The sequence below is a fragment of the Monodelphis domestica genome, chromosome 8 (genome assembly GCF_027887165.1).
Source record: "Monodelphis domestica isolate mMonDom1 chromosome 8, mMonDom1.pri, whole genome shotgun sequence".
In the NCBI taxonomy this organism is placed as follows: Eukaryota; Metazoa; Chordata; class Mammalia; order Didelphimorphia; family Didelphidae; genus Monodelphis; species Monodelphis domestica.
In genome coordinates this window covers 163,995,850-164,011,961 of record NC_077234.1, presented here as the reverse complement: position 1 = coordinate 164,011,961, position 16,112 = coordinate 163,995,850, and the positions used below count along the sequence as shown (strand labels likewise).

Sequence of the window (16,112 nt, the reverse complement as noted above, 5' to 3'; positions counted from 1 at the left end):
GATTCTTTATAAGTCACTGTTCCAAGTAAACAATGTACTCATCCTTAACCACGAGCAATTATGTATTATTGTTTTGCTTACAATATGTGTTTACCGATGCTTATGTGTCATCTATATAATTTCCTGGCACTGAATTCTTTCCCTGGAGGAAGCAGAGAGAGGGGCAGCTTGTTGTTGTTCTTTCTTGTTGCAATACAGTACTGCTTCTGACTAATATGGTGAAGAAAGACTGAAATGTAGTACAGGTGAATGGAAAACAGCATTTTTGCCTGCTTGGCTTTAAAGGTTTCATTGTGACACAAATTGATTTGCATGCAGAGCCATAAAGGAATTAGGAATGTCTAACTCGAAGTTAGATAACTATCTGGAATGGACGATAGATGTCCTGAAATTTAAGGGTTGAAAAGAAAAGACTTGGTTTTCGCCTGGGGACAATGAAGCTGGTTTTTTATTAGATGACATAGTGGCCACTAGCAAGGAGCTTTAGGAGTGCCCTCATCGTGGGGGACTTTAGTCACTGAACCCTAGTAAATGAGCATATACAAAGAGAGTGACCCTGAAGCTGGTAGCAAGAAGTAATACTCAGACAAGACCATGCATCCGGCAGATTCCACAAGATCTAGAAGTCACAGTAAGAACAGCAAGGCACAGAGGAAATAGCCTCTCTAGTGGGAGTGGTTTGATGACCTTCCCAGAAGATCAGCATCACTGGCATGGATTTGCCCTCTCTGCATGTGCCCTTGCCATACATGTTCTCTACATGTCCCCCCCACCTCAAAAAAACCCTATGCTGTAACATTCTCCCCAGTAATAATATGCTTGTTTCACCCTAGATTTATGGGGAGTAATGTTCTATTGAAACTCTTCTTGGGTGACTAGGTAGTTTAGTGGATTGAGAGGTAGGCCTAAACACAGAAGGTCCTGGGTTCAAATGTGACCTCAGACACTTCCTAGCTGTGTGACCTGGACAAGTCAAGAACCTCTATTACCTAGTCCTTTCTGATCTGCCTTCAAACCAACACCCAATATTGATTCTAAGACAGAAGGTAAGAGTAGGTTTTTTTTTTTTAAAGAAACTTTTATTACATTTTTTTCAAATAATTCTGTCCTCGGTTTACTAGTGAAAAAGTGATCATGAGTTGTAGTTTTAAATGGTTATGCAAACCCACAAAGTGCCTTAACTCTGGATTGGTTATTCAGGGGTCCCTAAAATGAAAGGGAAATACCTTAGACAATACAAACAATATTCTACAAAAAGTGAATCTGAAGCCCAAGAGAGATCAGGGAAGATTTCCTCCAAGAGATGGCATTTGAATTGAACTTTAAAGGATAGGTAGAAATTCAGCAGGGAAATAAAGACAAGATAGAAAGTTTTTAATAGTAGACTTTCTTTTTTTCCATTTGTATCTCCAGCAGTGCTAGAGATGCTTAAAAAAATTAATATCGTGTAGATGGAGTACTACCTGAGTAAGTTTACAAAGTAATAGTCTCTCCTGCTTTAAGGGCAGTGTGGAAGGCAGGGAAAGTTAAGTACTACCTGAGTAAGTTTACAAAGTAATAGTCTCTCCTGCTTTAAGGGCAGTGTGGAAGGTAGGGAAAGTTACACCTAAGTTGTCCAACTTTACTAGCTATGCTAAGATAGCCCCTGATGTTTCCAAGGAAAAATGTCTGTATTTGGGAGTCAGGAGCATCCCAGGAAACCCTAGGGAATCCAGGAGTTCTTTTGTGTCCCCCCCTTGTTTTGTTCTCTGGGTATTCTACCTGGTGAAAACATATTTCTTCCTTACAACAATAAATGATTCTGTTTCAAGGGCAACAATTTTTGAGTGGCTTTCAATTCTTCTGCTAAAAAGTCTGAGTCTTATCTGAATCTCATGAAAACTCTATTCCTTAGAGAGTAGTGCAATGCAAAGTCAAAGGTGAGGAGAATGACAAAAAGAGAAATTCCAATCAGAGAAAACCTTTATCAAGATAAACTGTCACAAGCTTGACCTTTTATCTCTGGCTTCTGCTTACGTTTAGAGTAATAACTAGTTATGCAGCATTTTTTCTGCAGAAGTCAAATTTTGGTCTCCACTGAAGATCCTGTACTTTTCGCTTTTGCTCAAGCCCTCATGCCCTTGGTTAACAACAGTGGCTACCATTTAAGAACTTATGCAATGACTTCAAGTGATCACCACACCCCTGAAGATGATTAAAGGTGGAGACAGAAGGCCCTTCTGTCCCAGATTCACATTGCTTAATCAGGACTTGGAATTTTGTGACCGATCAGCCCTTTAGAAGGTAACGAGTTTCTAGTGTAGGCGAGAGAGGCATCTAAAGAGGAGGTGCAGAAGGCCAAGACTTACAGGAGAAGGTGACACATCTCCATTTTCCTTGCCACCTGTGTTTAGCCCATCTCTCTTGGCAGGATCTCAAAACCGATCCTTTCCAATATTCTCATTCATTCTTCCCTTGACTCTTAAAAGGCAAAACTCATGACTTATTATATTTAATATATTTAACATACTTAATATCCTGCTTTGCTTTGAGCTTCCCAACAGATGCCAAAGCTGCCCTTCCCACATATGTCTTCGGGAAATTTGATCCCTCACATTGGGGAGGAGGGGGACGCTCCTTATAAACAGCTAGGACGTACTTACTTGCTCTGGTCCTCTCGGAGCATCAAATCTTATTCCTTCTTCCCCTCCTCCCATCTGGGGGGTGGAGCCCCGCCCCAGCCTCCTACTATTCCAGCTGACCAGGTAGCTGATCTGGGCTGGGCTTTAACAACACCTTTATAGGAGGAAGAAGAAAAACAACTGAAGATAAAAAGTCTTCACAGCTTCTCTGTGTTGGCAGTCCTGTAGAGGCACTCCATCCTGCCACCATGGGTAAGTGAGAGGGGGGGTGGAAACTTGGTGGGCGAGAATCAAAAGTTGTGCCGACTTCTTGAACTTCTCTCCCACCTCTATTGCGGAGTACCTGCTGTCCAAAGACCTCGGCACCTAACTAACGGGTGGGCTAAAGGAGGCGTGGTTAAGCTGGAGCTCTCAGACTTTGAGGGGCTGAAGAGCGCAGGGTGAAAGTGGGCGCCAGCGTAGCAGCGAGCTAGCCTTCCCTCCAATGGAAGCTAACTCCGTGCCGCTTCCCATCTCCCACCACCGGCACTGAAGTTCCTGAACCTCAGGGTACTTGCTATTGTAGCAAGTAGCACGTAGTTACTCCCTCCTAGTAGCACGGGGCCCCTCTGAATAGCACTGATCTACTCCTCTCCCCTCTCCCCCAGCACCAAGCTTTCCCCTGAGTAGCGGCGAACCCATTAGTCAGAGCTCCTTCTGAAGAGCCACGAACTTGCCGCTCTTCCTTGGAGTAGCATGGAGCCCTTCGGAGTTGTAGCGAACTACCCTCCTCCCCCAACTTGTCTCTAGTAGCAGCGAGTCTCCTACTCAGAGGACACTCCTGTACCTACCTAGAAGAAGGGAGCCCCCTCAGAATAGCACGGAACCCGCTATGGCTATCAGAAACACCGAGCTTCCTCTGGCTTGTGAAGCTGAAGGGAGGGCTTAGCCTGTGCCAAGTCAGGGCTCAGCCCCCAGCTAGGGAACCCATTCTCTACCTATCAGAATCGGCCAGCTGGAAGAATCTTCACAATCCCCAGCCTGAGATGGGATGAGGGGAGTTGTTGGGTGGGATGGGAAAAAACAGGCGCCAGAGAGCACGGAATAGGAGACAGGGTAATGGTGAATCCCAAGAGATCACTGAGGTTATTTAGGGTGGGACCTCAAGTCTAATGCTCTTCCTTCAAATACTGAAACCGTATCAGCTGACTCCATTCGATGGATGGGTGCTGGGTTGGCGACGCTCAACGGGTCTGCCAGTTTGGGTGACGTTAGGCTTTGGCCATCTCCGAGGAGCGAAGAAAAAGCTGGACGCAACTTTGCCCAGCTATTCTTCGCGAAAGGGATGATACTTCAGGACTTCTTTTATGATGGAGGTGCGAGGTTGGGGAGAAGGGATAGAGCGAGAAGAGGAGAGCTCAAACTGGTAGAAATCATGTGTGTGAAGGAGGGAGGAATTAAATTGAAGTCCCCCCTTTGTCTGAAGGACTCCTATTTAGTCTTTCCCAGACCCGGCATCCTTTCTACATCCTACAAGCAGCTATGCACTCTTTCTGTCAGGAAAGCTAGAAAGGAGAGAATTCTCGCTTTCTTGGGAAGCGCTCCACTTTCTGAATAACTAGTTGTCAGAAAATGCCTTCCTTTGCCAGTGAAGTAACAGCAATTGACAACCAGGCTTGAAGTAGCTAAGTGACAACATCAGAAGGTCTTTGTACTACCTCCTCGAGGGAGAGACGGTTCCAGCAAACCTCTAGAGACAGCTGTCTATTTCCTTATCACCTTTCTCCCCAAGGCTTCTAGTTCACGATTTTTTTCTAATGTGACTTGATTTTCTAACTAGCTGGTATCTTGCACTGTTCTGGATAGACTCTAATTTGTCAGGATTTTTCTTAAAAGCTGGCATCCAGACCTGCCTGCCATTCCTGCCTGTACCCCCCTCCTCCCATGTGTCTAACTCGGTAAAAGAAATTTTGGCTGCAGTTCTGGTTTTGGTGGGAGGAGATGAGGAAGAAATACATTTGTCCTGCCTAGATAATGGGAAGAAGGGGACAGGGGTAGGAATGGGCTGAAAAAATGAAATTTTAAGTTTATCCAGTATAGATCTTAGAAAGACTTACAGCACAACTCTCCCCAGGGTTGAATAGATGCTATCAACTTGTGGGCTTGTTTGTCAAAAAGTGGCGATCTCCAGCAGCTAGGTTTTTATTTTGTCTTCCCTCTTTAGTGTTCTTCTGAAATGTGCCCTCCTTATCAACTACTCTGCCAGGGGAAAAGAATCAGTGACATTTGGGGGTTGTCTTTCAGTGTTCTGGTACTATCTGCATGCTTTTAAAACCTTTTCTGCCTCTACAAAGCATAAGGGCTGCCTGCTCTTATCATCTCTGGACTATTGCATTCAATTCATGGAGAAGAAGAGCAAGTCAGCCAGTTGGGATGAAAGACGAAGTGAGTTGAGGAAATATACAAAATATGTCTGGAAAAGTGGATTGGGACTAGACCATCAAAAGTTTGAAGGCCAAGGCTAGGAATTTATATTTTGTTCTAGAGGCAATAAGAAACCACTGGCATTTCTTGAGCAAAAGATTAATGTGGGCCAAACTGTGCCACAGTTATATCAATTTGATAGCTGTATGAAGAATGGATTGGAGACGGGAAAGACTAGAAGCACTAAAACTAAGAAGGAAGACTGAAGACTGAAGGACGACTAAGGTTTTTGAACCTAAGGAATTAAAAAAAGATGTTAATTAGCCTAGAACAGAAATAAGTGAAGGGAGCAGGACAGTAGACTTAAGAGGACAGATGAATTCTAGTTTTGGACATGTTAATTTTGAGGAAGCATATGACACATCCAGGTGGTGATGTCTGGTAGGAAGAACTGAAACTTAGATATGAAGGTTGGATATATAGATAATGGGAGTCACCTACATAGAAATAATCAATGAGATCACTGACAGTGTGCGGCAAGAGAAGGGAGCTGAGACGAGAACTTTAGGAAATAACCTGGTCTTAGGAGGAAGGAATTATATAATCTCATATAGCTTTGGACAGCTTCACCTAGGTTCCCTAGACCAGTGGTGTAAAATTCACATAGAAATTTGAGGTTAGTGGGAGCTACTACTAATCCTTATATGAAAAGTCCCCATGAACTGCATTAGTTTTGAAATGTAATGTTATCATTGTTTTATTATATTTTAATTTACTTTGTTAAAATTTTTCCCAATTACACCTTTCTAAGGTTCTGGCCTAACTAGGGAGTCATGCATCCCAGGATTTCTCCTCTAGATTATTTTAAGTGCAGTCTAAGTCCTGTTCTTTAATGGTCTACAAGAAACATTAATGATCTGGAGGGCAATTTGGAACTATCCCTAAAGGGCACTAAAAGACTGTCTGCCCTTAGATCCAGTCATACCACTGCTGGGTTTGTACCCCAAAGAGATAATAAGGAAAAAGGCATGTACAATAATATTCATAGCTGTGCTCTTTGTGGTGGCTAAAAATTGGAAAATGAGGGGATGCCCTTCAATTGGGGAATGACTGAACAAATTGTGGTATCTGTTGGTGATGGAATACAATTGTGCTAAAAGGAATAATAAAGTGGAGGAGTTCCATGGGGACTGGAACAACCTCCAGTTAGTGATGCAGAGTGAGAGGAGCAGAACCAGGAGAGCAATGTACACAGAGACTGATATACTGTGGTACAATCGAATGTAATGGACTTCTTCAGTAATGGCAATACAGTGATCCTGAACAACCTGAAGGGATCTATGAGAAAGACACTATCTACATCCAGAGGAAAAACTATGGGAATAAAAACACAGAAGAAAAACAACTGCTTGATTACATGGGTCAAGGGGATATGATTGGGGATGTAGACTCTAAATGAACATCCTAGTGCAGACATCAACATCATGGAAATAGGTTTTGATCAAGAATACTTGTAATACCCAGTGGAATTGCACGTCAGCTATGGGAAAGGTGGGGGGAGGGAAGGGAGGGAAGGAATATGATTCTTATAACCAAGGAATAATGTTCTAAATTGACTAAATAAATAAATAAATAAATTTTAAAAAAGAAACATTAATGAAATCTCAACTAAGTCTTTGGTTAGCATTGTTTGAGTTATGTAGAAGATGGAAATGAAATAGGTTACATTTTCTTAGATCTTTTCTTTTAGACCTTTTTAGTTCTTTTTCATAGGACTCTAGATTTTAAAAAATTATATCTTATTTTTCCCAAATACATGTAAAAAGGATTTTTAACATTAATTTAAAAAGTTTTGAATTCCAAATTCTCTCTCTCATTCCCACTTTCCCTTACTCCCTTATATCCCTCCTTCTTGTCCCCCAGATGGTAAGCAACCTGATATAGATTTTACTTGTACAATCATGTAAGATATTTCCATAGTAGTCATTTTGTGGAATAAATCTCAAATTTTGTAAAATAAAAAAGAAGAAAGTGAAATACAGTATGTTCTGATCTGTATTCAGACTCAGTTTTTTCTCTAAATGGCATTTTTTTTTTACCATAAGTCCCTAGGATTGTCTGGTATCACTATATTCCTTAGAATAAGTAGATCATTTACAGTTGTTCATCAAAAATATTGCTGTTACTAAATACAATTGTTTGTTTTTGGTTCTGCTCACTTAATTTTGTATCAGTTCATTAAATCTTTCCAGGTTTTCTCTGAAATCATCTAGCTCATCATTTCTTATAGCACAATAGTATTCCATTACAATTGTATTCATGGTCTTAGAGCTTAAACTGATAATGAGTATTTCAATTGAAGGCTAGAAACTGGGAGTGTGTTAACTGTTACCTAGAAATGTATCTAGACCATTTGAAGTATTCTAAAGGCAGTGCTATGTTAGCTTTAAAAAAAAAAGAAAAACCTTACTTATACGCAAATTAGCAGCTCTAGAGTTAGAATCCCATGACTTTTTAGGTCTCTTCAACCTTTGAATCTATGTTTTTATGATTCTTAAAGTCTGAAAAGGATGCAAGGTGATAATAGAATAGAATCTCTGACTTTCTTTAAGATTCAGCTTGACAATATCTACATTACAGAGATTTATATACCTTTATGTACAATTTACTGTTGTAGAAAGTATATAGAAATGTTCATTTTATTTGGTGTTTTAAGTTCAGAAAGAAACAAAGGACAAAAATGGTACCTCAACTGCTACCTCCTCCAGGAAGGATTCTTCAGTTTCCCTAGCTTTAGTGTCATCTCATCCATGGCTACTTTCCATTTATTCTTTTTGTTTTGAAGGTACTGATTTTTCTGTGAGAATATTGTCTCCCCCATTAGCCTGTAAGCTCCTTGAAGGCAGGGACTGTTTTTGCCTTTTCTTTTATCACTAATTCTTAGTACAGTGCTTGAGTAAACACTTAATAAATCCTTATTAATTGAATTGGCATGAAGTAAACTAAGAATCCTGGGAAACAAATATAGTATTGTCTCTAGAATAGTTATTCATATATCTTTTAGTGGGGACAATAATCTGATTTTGAGACAGAATAGAAAAATGTAGTGTATGAAAAATATTTAGTTCAAAATTTTGACAAACTGTATTATACTTAAATGTAAGTAATAAAATAAATTATTTGTGAAAATAATTTGACATTTTGGCATAGAAATGTGTAGTGATTTTATGCCATTATTATTTATAATAACTATCATAATAATATCTATATATCCCCACTTCTGCAAAATAAATGGGTCCTACCATCAATTTTGCCACACCTATTTTCCTAATTTTAGCTAATAACCAAAGTGTCTTCATTTACTTAGTTCAGAACTCTGATCTCAGTGAGGATAATCTCTTAGCAGATTAAGTTAAAGACATGAATCTTGCCCTATTTTATGCTGGGTGTTATAGTGTTGAAGTTTTTGCTGAATATTGGAAATCTGTTATTAAAGCTAGAAGTGGGGGTTTGGGACAGGCAGAATTAAGGCAGTAAAATTTAGCATTGAGTCATAGTTTTACTGGGGTCAGTGGAGGTAGAAGGAGCTTGAATCTCACCTGGTTGTTGAGTGGGCTAGCAGCAGTGATGTGGAGAAATTACCTTCAGACAACTTGGACTATCAATATCCCTGTTAAAGGGAGTTCAGCCAAAGATAGGAACAGACGGCTTTGAAGGAAATGGTCAGAAGAGTGGGTGAGAGAACAGAACTGGGACATAAGCCAGGATTTGAGGAACTGGATTGGTGTACCAAATCCAGAGAACTGGTTGATGTACCAAATCAACAGTCAGACAGAGTAATCATGATGAGGACTAATGAACAGGCTTAAGTAAGAAAGAGAGGACAGATCTGCTAAATTCTCACAGGCATTTGGGTGACATGGAGATCAGTTGCACATTGATGAGGTCTTCACAGAAACAGGTTCCTTTTGATTGACTGGTATAACCTGGTAGCCATTTTCTGTCATTGATCTATTAGCTCAAGGACCCATAATATTCTTCTGATGTGCCATGATACCCTTACAATTTCCTTTATCCCTAGATTACTATTTTACCCTTTTTTGTGTTATGGATCCCTTGAATAGTCTATTGAGGCCCATAGACTCCTCTGCATGGATCCTTGATTGTATTCCTTATGTTTCTTCAGCCAATCACCTCTTCTATCATCTTCTTTTTAAAAATTTTTCCTACCTAGAGGTTGCTACATTCCCTGTTGCCTAAAAACATGCCCATGTCTCCCTTATCCTTAAAAAAAAAAACCTGTCATTTGGGGAACAGCGGAATGACTCAGTGGATTAAGAGCCAAATTTAGAGACATGAGGTCCTACCTAGGTTAAAATCTGGCCTCAGACATTTCCTAACTGTGTGACCCTAGGCAAGTTACTTAACCCCCATTGTTTATAACTGTGTGACCCTGGTTAAGTTACTTAACCCCCATTATCTATAACTGTGTGACCCTGGGCAAGTTACTTAACCCCCATTGTCTAGCCCTTACCATTTTTCTGCTTTTGAATGAGTACACAATATTGATTCTAAGTTAATGTTTTTTTTAAACTGTCATTTGATCATATGATCTCTGTTAGCTATTGTCCTATACTTGTCCTCCACTTCTCAGCTAGACTCATTGAAAAAATTGTCTAAACTTGGTGCTTCCTCTTCCCCTCACATATCAAAATCTGAATTTATTTTCTATCATGAATTTAAGTTCTACCATGTTAAGTCAGCAAGGATATACTTACTTTATTCCAGGCACTATTCAACATATTAAGTAAGCAAAGAAAGGCAAAAATAGTCCTTATTCTCAAGAAGCTCAATATGCTGTAAAGATAATATTAGAAAATGAGTATTGTTTTATTAGCTTAGGGATAAAAATTAGGGTGCTGACTTGAGAAAGAACTGGAGTTTGAAGCAGAGCTGAGAGAGCATGTTAATTTCAATTGTTGACAGTTATAACCATTTTTATGTGTCAATTACTCTCTCTCTCTCTGGCATTTGGGAGTTGGTCTTGGGCAACTGGCAGAGACACACACTCAGAGACTTTCTCTCAGGGCTGGAGGAGGTAATATCTTTGCCTCTCTGTCTGAGGGAAAGATCCGAAGAAGCTTAGTGTTTTCCTTTCCCAACTTGGGAAACACTATTGACTATCTATTGAGGCTTTATAGATTGATTTAAATCTGAAAAGACAAAAAACAAACAAACAAACAAACAACCACAACAAAAAAAAAACCCTAGTCTTTGGTTTGGACTCCGAGTCTGTTAAGGCTCAGAGTACTAACTTGATACAAAGAAGATGCATATGGGATAAGTTGGAGTTAATCTCAAAGAAAAGATCCTATGATTAAGAAGGGCAGGGAAAGACTTCTGAAAAAAGGTAGAACTCTAGCTGACATTGGAAAGAAGCCAAGGAGGCCAAGAGGTAGAATTGAGTAGGGAGAGAATTCCAGGTATGGAAGCCAGTAAAAGTGTATGGAGTTGGGAGGAGTGTTAGATTAAAGAATAAGGAGAGAAGAGTAAGGTGTAAGATGATTGAAAAAGTAGAAAGAGGACAGAATATAAAGGATTTTCAAAGCCAAACAGGGTTTTATACTCAATTCTGGAGGCAAGATGGAGTGACTGAAATTTACTGAATAGAGAAGAGACATGGTCAGAAATATACCTTAGGAAGATAACTTTGATAGTTGAGTGAAGGAGGGACTAGAGTGGGAAAAGTCTTATAAATTCAATAACCCAAAGGAACTCATTTAACTTAAAGCCTTAGTTTCTTTGTTACTTGCATTATTTACCCTATAGGGTTAGGTGAAAATGCTATATAAATATGAACTGTTATTCTTCCAACACAAAGTAGTCCACTCAGGAGATTTAATCCTAGCCAGTACTAACTGTAGGCATTGAAGGTGTGTTGTGTGTGTGTGTGTGTGTGTGTGTGTGTGAGGAAGTGAAGATGATTAGGAATATCAAAGAAAAGATAGGTTTATTGCTCGATTAATTTAAGTCAGATAGAATTTTACTCTTTGTTGTTTCTGTATTTTCTGATAAAGATTAACATCTTTAGTTAGCTAAGACATAAAATTTAAATAGGTGAAAATGAGACAAAACCTATAAGTGATATAGTTTAATTAAGAGTACCTACCTGGCTTTCATGAAGTCATCAAGAGATTTGACTTTTTAAAAATTCAATAAAAGAATTTAGAAATTATGGATAATATTTTACCACAGAAAAATAAAATAATGAAAAATGGGGGAGTTGGCACAGGACTAAGAATCAAATATCCCAATTTTAAAAAAAATTTTAGATTCTTTGAACTATAATGAGTTTTACTTGGTTGCACGTTTTAGAATATTTCAAGGAATTGGTTTATAAGCACTCAGAAAGGAAAACAGTATGACACAATGTCATGTTAGTTTGGGGACAAGTCAGAGGAGACTGACTTTATTTCTCATTGGCAGAGGTACTAGACCAGGGGATGATGTAGAAATCATCCTGGGATTTTGACAAGACTTTTAGGATCAAAGTATCATAAACTGGTATTTCGAGCTGTAGTAGACCTTAGATATCATCTAGTCCAGTCCCTTTCAAACATGAAACATTGGAAACTTATAAGGATTAATCCTTGATCATGTAGGTAGTAAATTGCTGAACAAGGACTTGGACCTGTGTCCTGACTCTAAATCTATCATTCTTTCCAGTGTTTTACACTACAAAATTTTGCATTTTTCTGAGGAAAAGATAGTCAGATGTAGCTCAGAGGGAGGTATTGATATATTGAACACTTGCATCTAAAGAGTTATGAATGTATTGAATGATGTACCCAAAGTATTCTGCAAACCTTAAGGTATTATATAAGTACTAGCAATTATTTTTATTATTGTGAATAGTTTATGCCATTCTGACATAGAAAAGTCTGTAGTAGTATCACAGTTCTGTCCTTAGTACTTTTCAAAATTCTTTTTTTAATACATTATTTAATACATAATTTAATACATTTAATACATTATTTTATTTGGTCATTTTACAACATTATTCCTTGGAAACAAAGATCATTTTCTTTTCCTCCCCCCCTCCCACCACCCCTCCCACCGACAAGGTGCTGTGATACCTCTTTGTTCCGAACCCATTTCCCTGTTGTTGGTATTTGCATTAGGGTGTTCATTTAGAGTCTCTCCTCAGTCATGTCTCCTTAACCCCTGCAGTCAAGCAGTTGCTTTTCACTTTTCAAAATTCTGAGCAGATGACTAGATGGCTCCTTTTTATCAGATTTGTGGATGACAAATCAAAACAGTCACTATAGTGGTTAATAGAATTGGACCCCACGCTAGATCAAAACAATGGGCTAAAAAGATGAAGTCAAACATGTGTCAGTATAGGGAGCTATACCTGGGTTTATTTATTTGTTTGTTTGTTTGTTATTCATTTAAAAACCCTTACCTTCCATCTTGGAATCAATTGGTTCCAAGACAGAAGAGCAGTAAGGGCTAGGCAATAGTGGTCAAGTGACTTGTACAATCACATAGCTAGGGAAGTATCTGAGGCCAAATTTGAACCTAGGACCTCCCATCTCTAGGCTTGGCTCTCAACCACTGAGCTACCCAGTTGGCCCCTATTCCTGAGTTAAAAAAAAATCCAAGAACACAAGCATAGTGTGGGGGAAAGTTTTGTAACATAGTTCATGAAAAAAGAGATGGAGAGGAGATATTAATGAACTGCAAGCTTAATCATTTCACAATTATCTAGTATATCCCCTCAGTACGAAACTTATACACCTATGTTTTATTTTGTATCATGGTTATCCATCTATGCAACTTTCTGCTAGGACATATGGCAACAGCAAATCTGCATTCCCAGTGAATACCAACACCACCTATTTTATTATCAATTAGTGGTGTGCAAACTATTTGAGAAAAAGTAAACTAATTTATTGACATAAATCTTGAAAACATTAAATATGAAATGAAATGAAATATGAAATGGTTTTAATGAAACCATACTTTTATGGCATTGGATCTGAAGCATCCTTTGACAATTTTCTTTTTCCAAGTCTAGTCTTGATTATAGCTCATAGTTTGCAGTAGGGTTTAAATCAAGTAAGTTACCAGGATATCAGGGCATATTTATCTCTATCTCTTAAATAAATTCCATAATCTTTGCTTTGGTAGAAGTTTCCTCACCTGAGAGTTCCCTATACCTATGAAATCACAGGGCAGGTTCCTGACCCTGCCAGTAGAATATTCTGTTTGAGGAAGGAGCAAAAACTAGTGTTCCAATTTTGGCAGAATTAACCTAATAATCAGAAGGTGCAATTATCCAGATTGCACTAGTCCTACACTATTGCTAAAGACTTACAAAGGGTCCCTACAAAGTTTTCCTAAGAGAAGTCATTCTTTTAAGAGTTAGCCATTCAGAATTCCAATTTTGGGCATTATTCATGCTTTTCCTTATGACTGACCATATATTTCATTGTTCAGATTTGTTTGTTATTTCATCTTTAAAAAGTAATCAAGGGGGCAGCTAGGTGGCTCAGTGGATTGAAAGCCAGCCCAGAGACAGGAGGTCCTAGTTTCAAATCTAACCTCAGATATTTCCTAGTTGTGTGACCCTGGGCAAGTCACTTAACCCCCACTGCCTAGCCCTTACTGTTCTTCTGCCTTAGAACCAATACCCAGCATTGATTCCAAGATGGAAGGTAAGAGTTTTTTAAAAAGTAATCAAGGAAAATAGAAGATATGCTTTAAAACTAGTTGTTTCTGGCTTATTGGCACTATTGGGTGTTGGGTTTTTTTTTTTTTGGTGAGAAATAAATTTAATTTTTATTTTATTTTCTTTCAATTACATGTAAACAAAATTTTTAACATTTATTTTTAAAATGTTGACTTCCAAATTTTCTCTTCCTCCTTTCCTTCCCCCCTTCCCTAAGGCAAGCAGTTTGATATAGATTATACATATGCAGTCATATAAAATATTTCCATATTAGTCATTTCTGCGAAAAAAAAAAAGAGCAAAAAAAAACCCCTCCCAAACAAACAAACAAAAACAAGAACAAATAGTTTTTAAAAATGTTTTTCAATCTGCATTCAGACCTATTTGTTCTTTCTCTGGAGATGGATGTCATTTTTCATTATAAATCCTTTGGAGTTACCTTGGATCATTGATTTGCTGAAAATCAGAGCTAGGCTGATCCCAGTACAATATTGCTGTTACTGTGCATGTCATCATTCATCTTCTGCTCATTTCACTTTGCATTAGCTCATGTAAGTCTCCCAGGTTTCTCTGAAAGCATCCTGCTTATCATTTCCTATAGTATAAACGAAAGTATTCCATCACAATCATATACCACAACTAGTTCTATCATTCCCTAATTGATGGGCATACTCTCAATTTCTAATTTTTACTACCACAAAAAGAGTAGTTATAAATACTTTTGTACATGTAGGTCTTTTTAGTTATCCATTATTGATTTTTAAAAAATTCAAATTGCTTTTTAAGAAAATTACTTGTTTGTAACATTTAAAATATTAAGATATCCAGTTACCTTCCTCCCTGCCAGGAAGCATAATTTGACAATCAGACATATGTATAAATAAAATTATGTCTTATCGACTTTTATTTATCCGTAATTTTCTTCAAACTCTTATGTGCCAGGCATTGTGCAAGGTGCAGGGGATAGAAACACCACGAATGAAGCAGTCTCTACCCTTTCAAGGAACATACCTTTTAATAGGAGAAAGAATGCATGTGTGTGCATGGAGATGGTAGGAGTTAGGGATATTAGCAGGATACTAGATACTAGTAGGGCACTAGCAGCTGGTAAGAGTATCAGTAGCCAGGACAGGTTTCATGGAGAAGCTCATGCTTGAGCTGCATCTTGAAAGAAGTGTAAAGTACATGTAAGGAGGGAATGCAGGAATGCTGTTTTGTAAGTGAAGAGAGCTTAAAGATAAAAACTCAATAAAAAACCCCTACCTAAAGTCACATGAAGATGGGGATGCATAAAATACTGTGGCTGTGCAAACATTAGGTGCCTATTGTGTGCAAGGTACTATACTAGGATCACCACATATGAAGACAAAAAGTCTGACCTCAAAAACCTGGCATTGTACTAAGGGAATACAATAAATAAATATAGTTATAGAAACCCTCCAACTGCCTGGGATTTAGTTTTCTTCTTTGCATAATTGTTGGGAGTGGACTAAGTTTTTTCATGTTCTTTTTTGTCATAAAATTCAACTGTATCATATGCCCACATTCTCTGGGTGTTTGAAAGACCCCTTTTTCAATGGGATTCCTCACCTATTAGCTCCAGAAAGTTACGCCAAGCAATTGACATCCTACAAGAGGAGATTCACTGTTTTTGGAAAGAAGCATGCTAAGGTTCTCAACACCTTTCATTTTGACGTACCAGGCACTGGGAAACTAATAAGGAAAGAGAGGAAAGAAGGCATGCTAAACTGGACAAATTGGACATTGACCAATCACCACTAAACCTTACAGGCAGGGAATAGGGTTGGTAATGACTTCTAAAAATGGCAGAGGAGTCATGGATCCTGCAAACCAGTTGTTTCAGATCTCCATCTATAATCACAGTGATAGAAGCTCCAATCTGAGATTGATTTGTAGTTTCAGTTCTCCTCTGTTGTTGGGCTTCCTATTCTTATCTATTGCTTCACTTGTAAAAGGTAATCATTTTTAATATTCCCAAGATAAATGCTAAAATCAGTCTCAATACTAATTCCTAAGAAGTCAGTGCCTTCATGTTACAATTCTGTCTCAAAACATCAATAGAAAACACTATTCTAGGCTCACATGAAGTTTTAAGAATCATTTGCCCCACCTACCCTTGGGACAACACCACATTTCCCTTCTGCTTTGTGTTAGGTCAAACTAACCTAAGAACTCTAGTTTACTATCACTATTTCGACTGCTTCATTTAAAGAACATATTGTCTTATTTTAAAGAACCTACAGAGTGATTTATCTAGGAAAAATCTAAATTGACCCTGTTATTATTACAATAATTCAGAAAAAAAGTCAGCTTCCTAAAAGTTCTTCTTTCTA

General features: G+C 38.3%; 1 protein-coding gene across 2 annotated transcripts in view; it reads left to right on the top strand.

Moving 5' to 3' along the window:
• Window positions 1–2,682: 2,682 nt before the first annotated feature.
• The window catches only part of SLC15A1 (solute carrier family 15 member 1), a 58,346-nt gene continuing 44,916 nt past the window's right edge, over window positions 2,683–16,112 (top strand). The window contains exon 1 of one of the 2 annotated variants that reach the window (XM_007501368.2): window positions 2,683–2,873. In XM_007501368.2, coding sequence (XP_007501430.2) covers window positions 2,870–2,873 — 4 coding nt within the window. In that variant the 5' untranslated portion in view covers window positions 2,683–2,869. The remainder of the gene's footprint in view (window positions 2,874–16,112) is intronic. The other variant, XM_007501369.2, reaches the window with a different exon arrangement.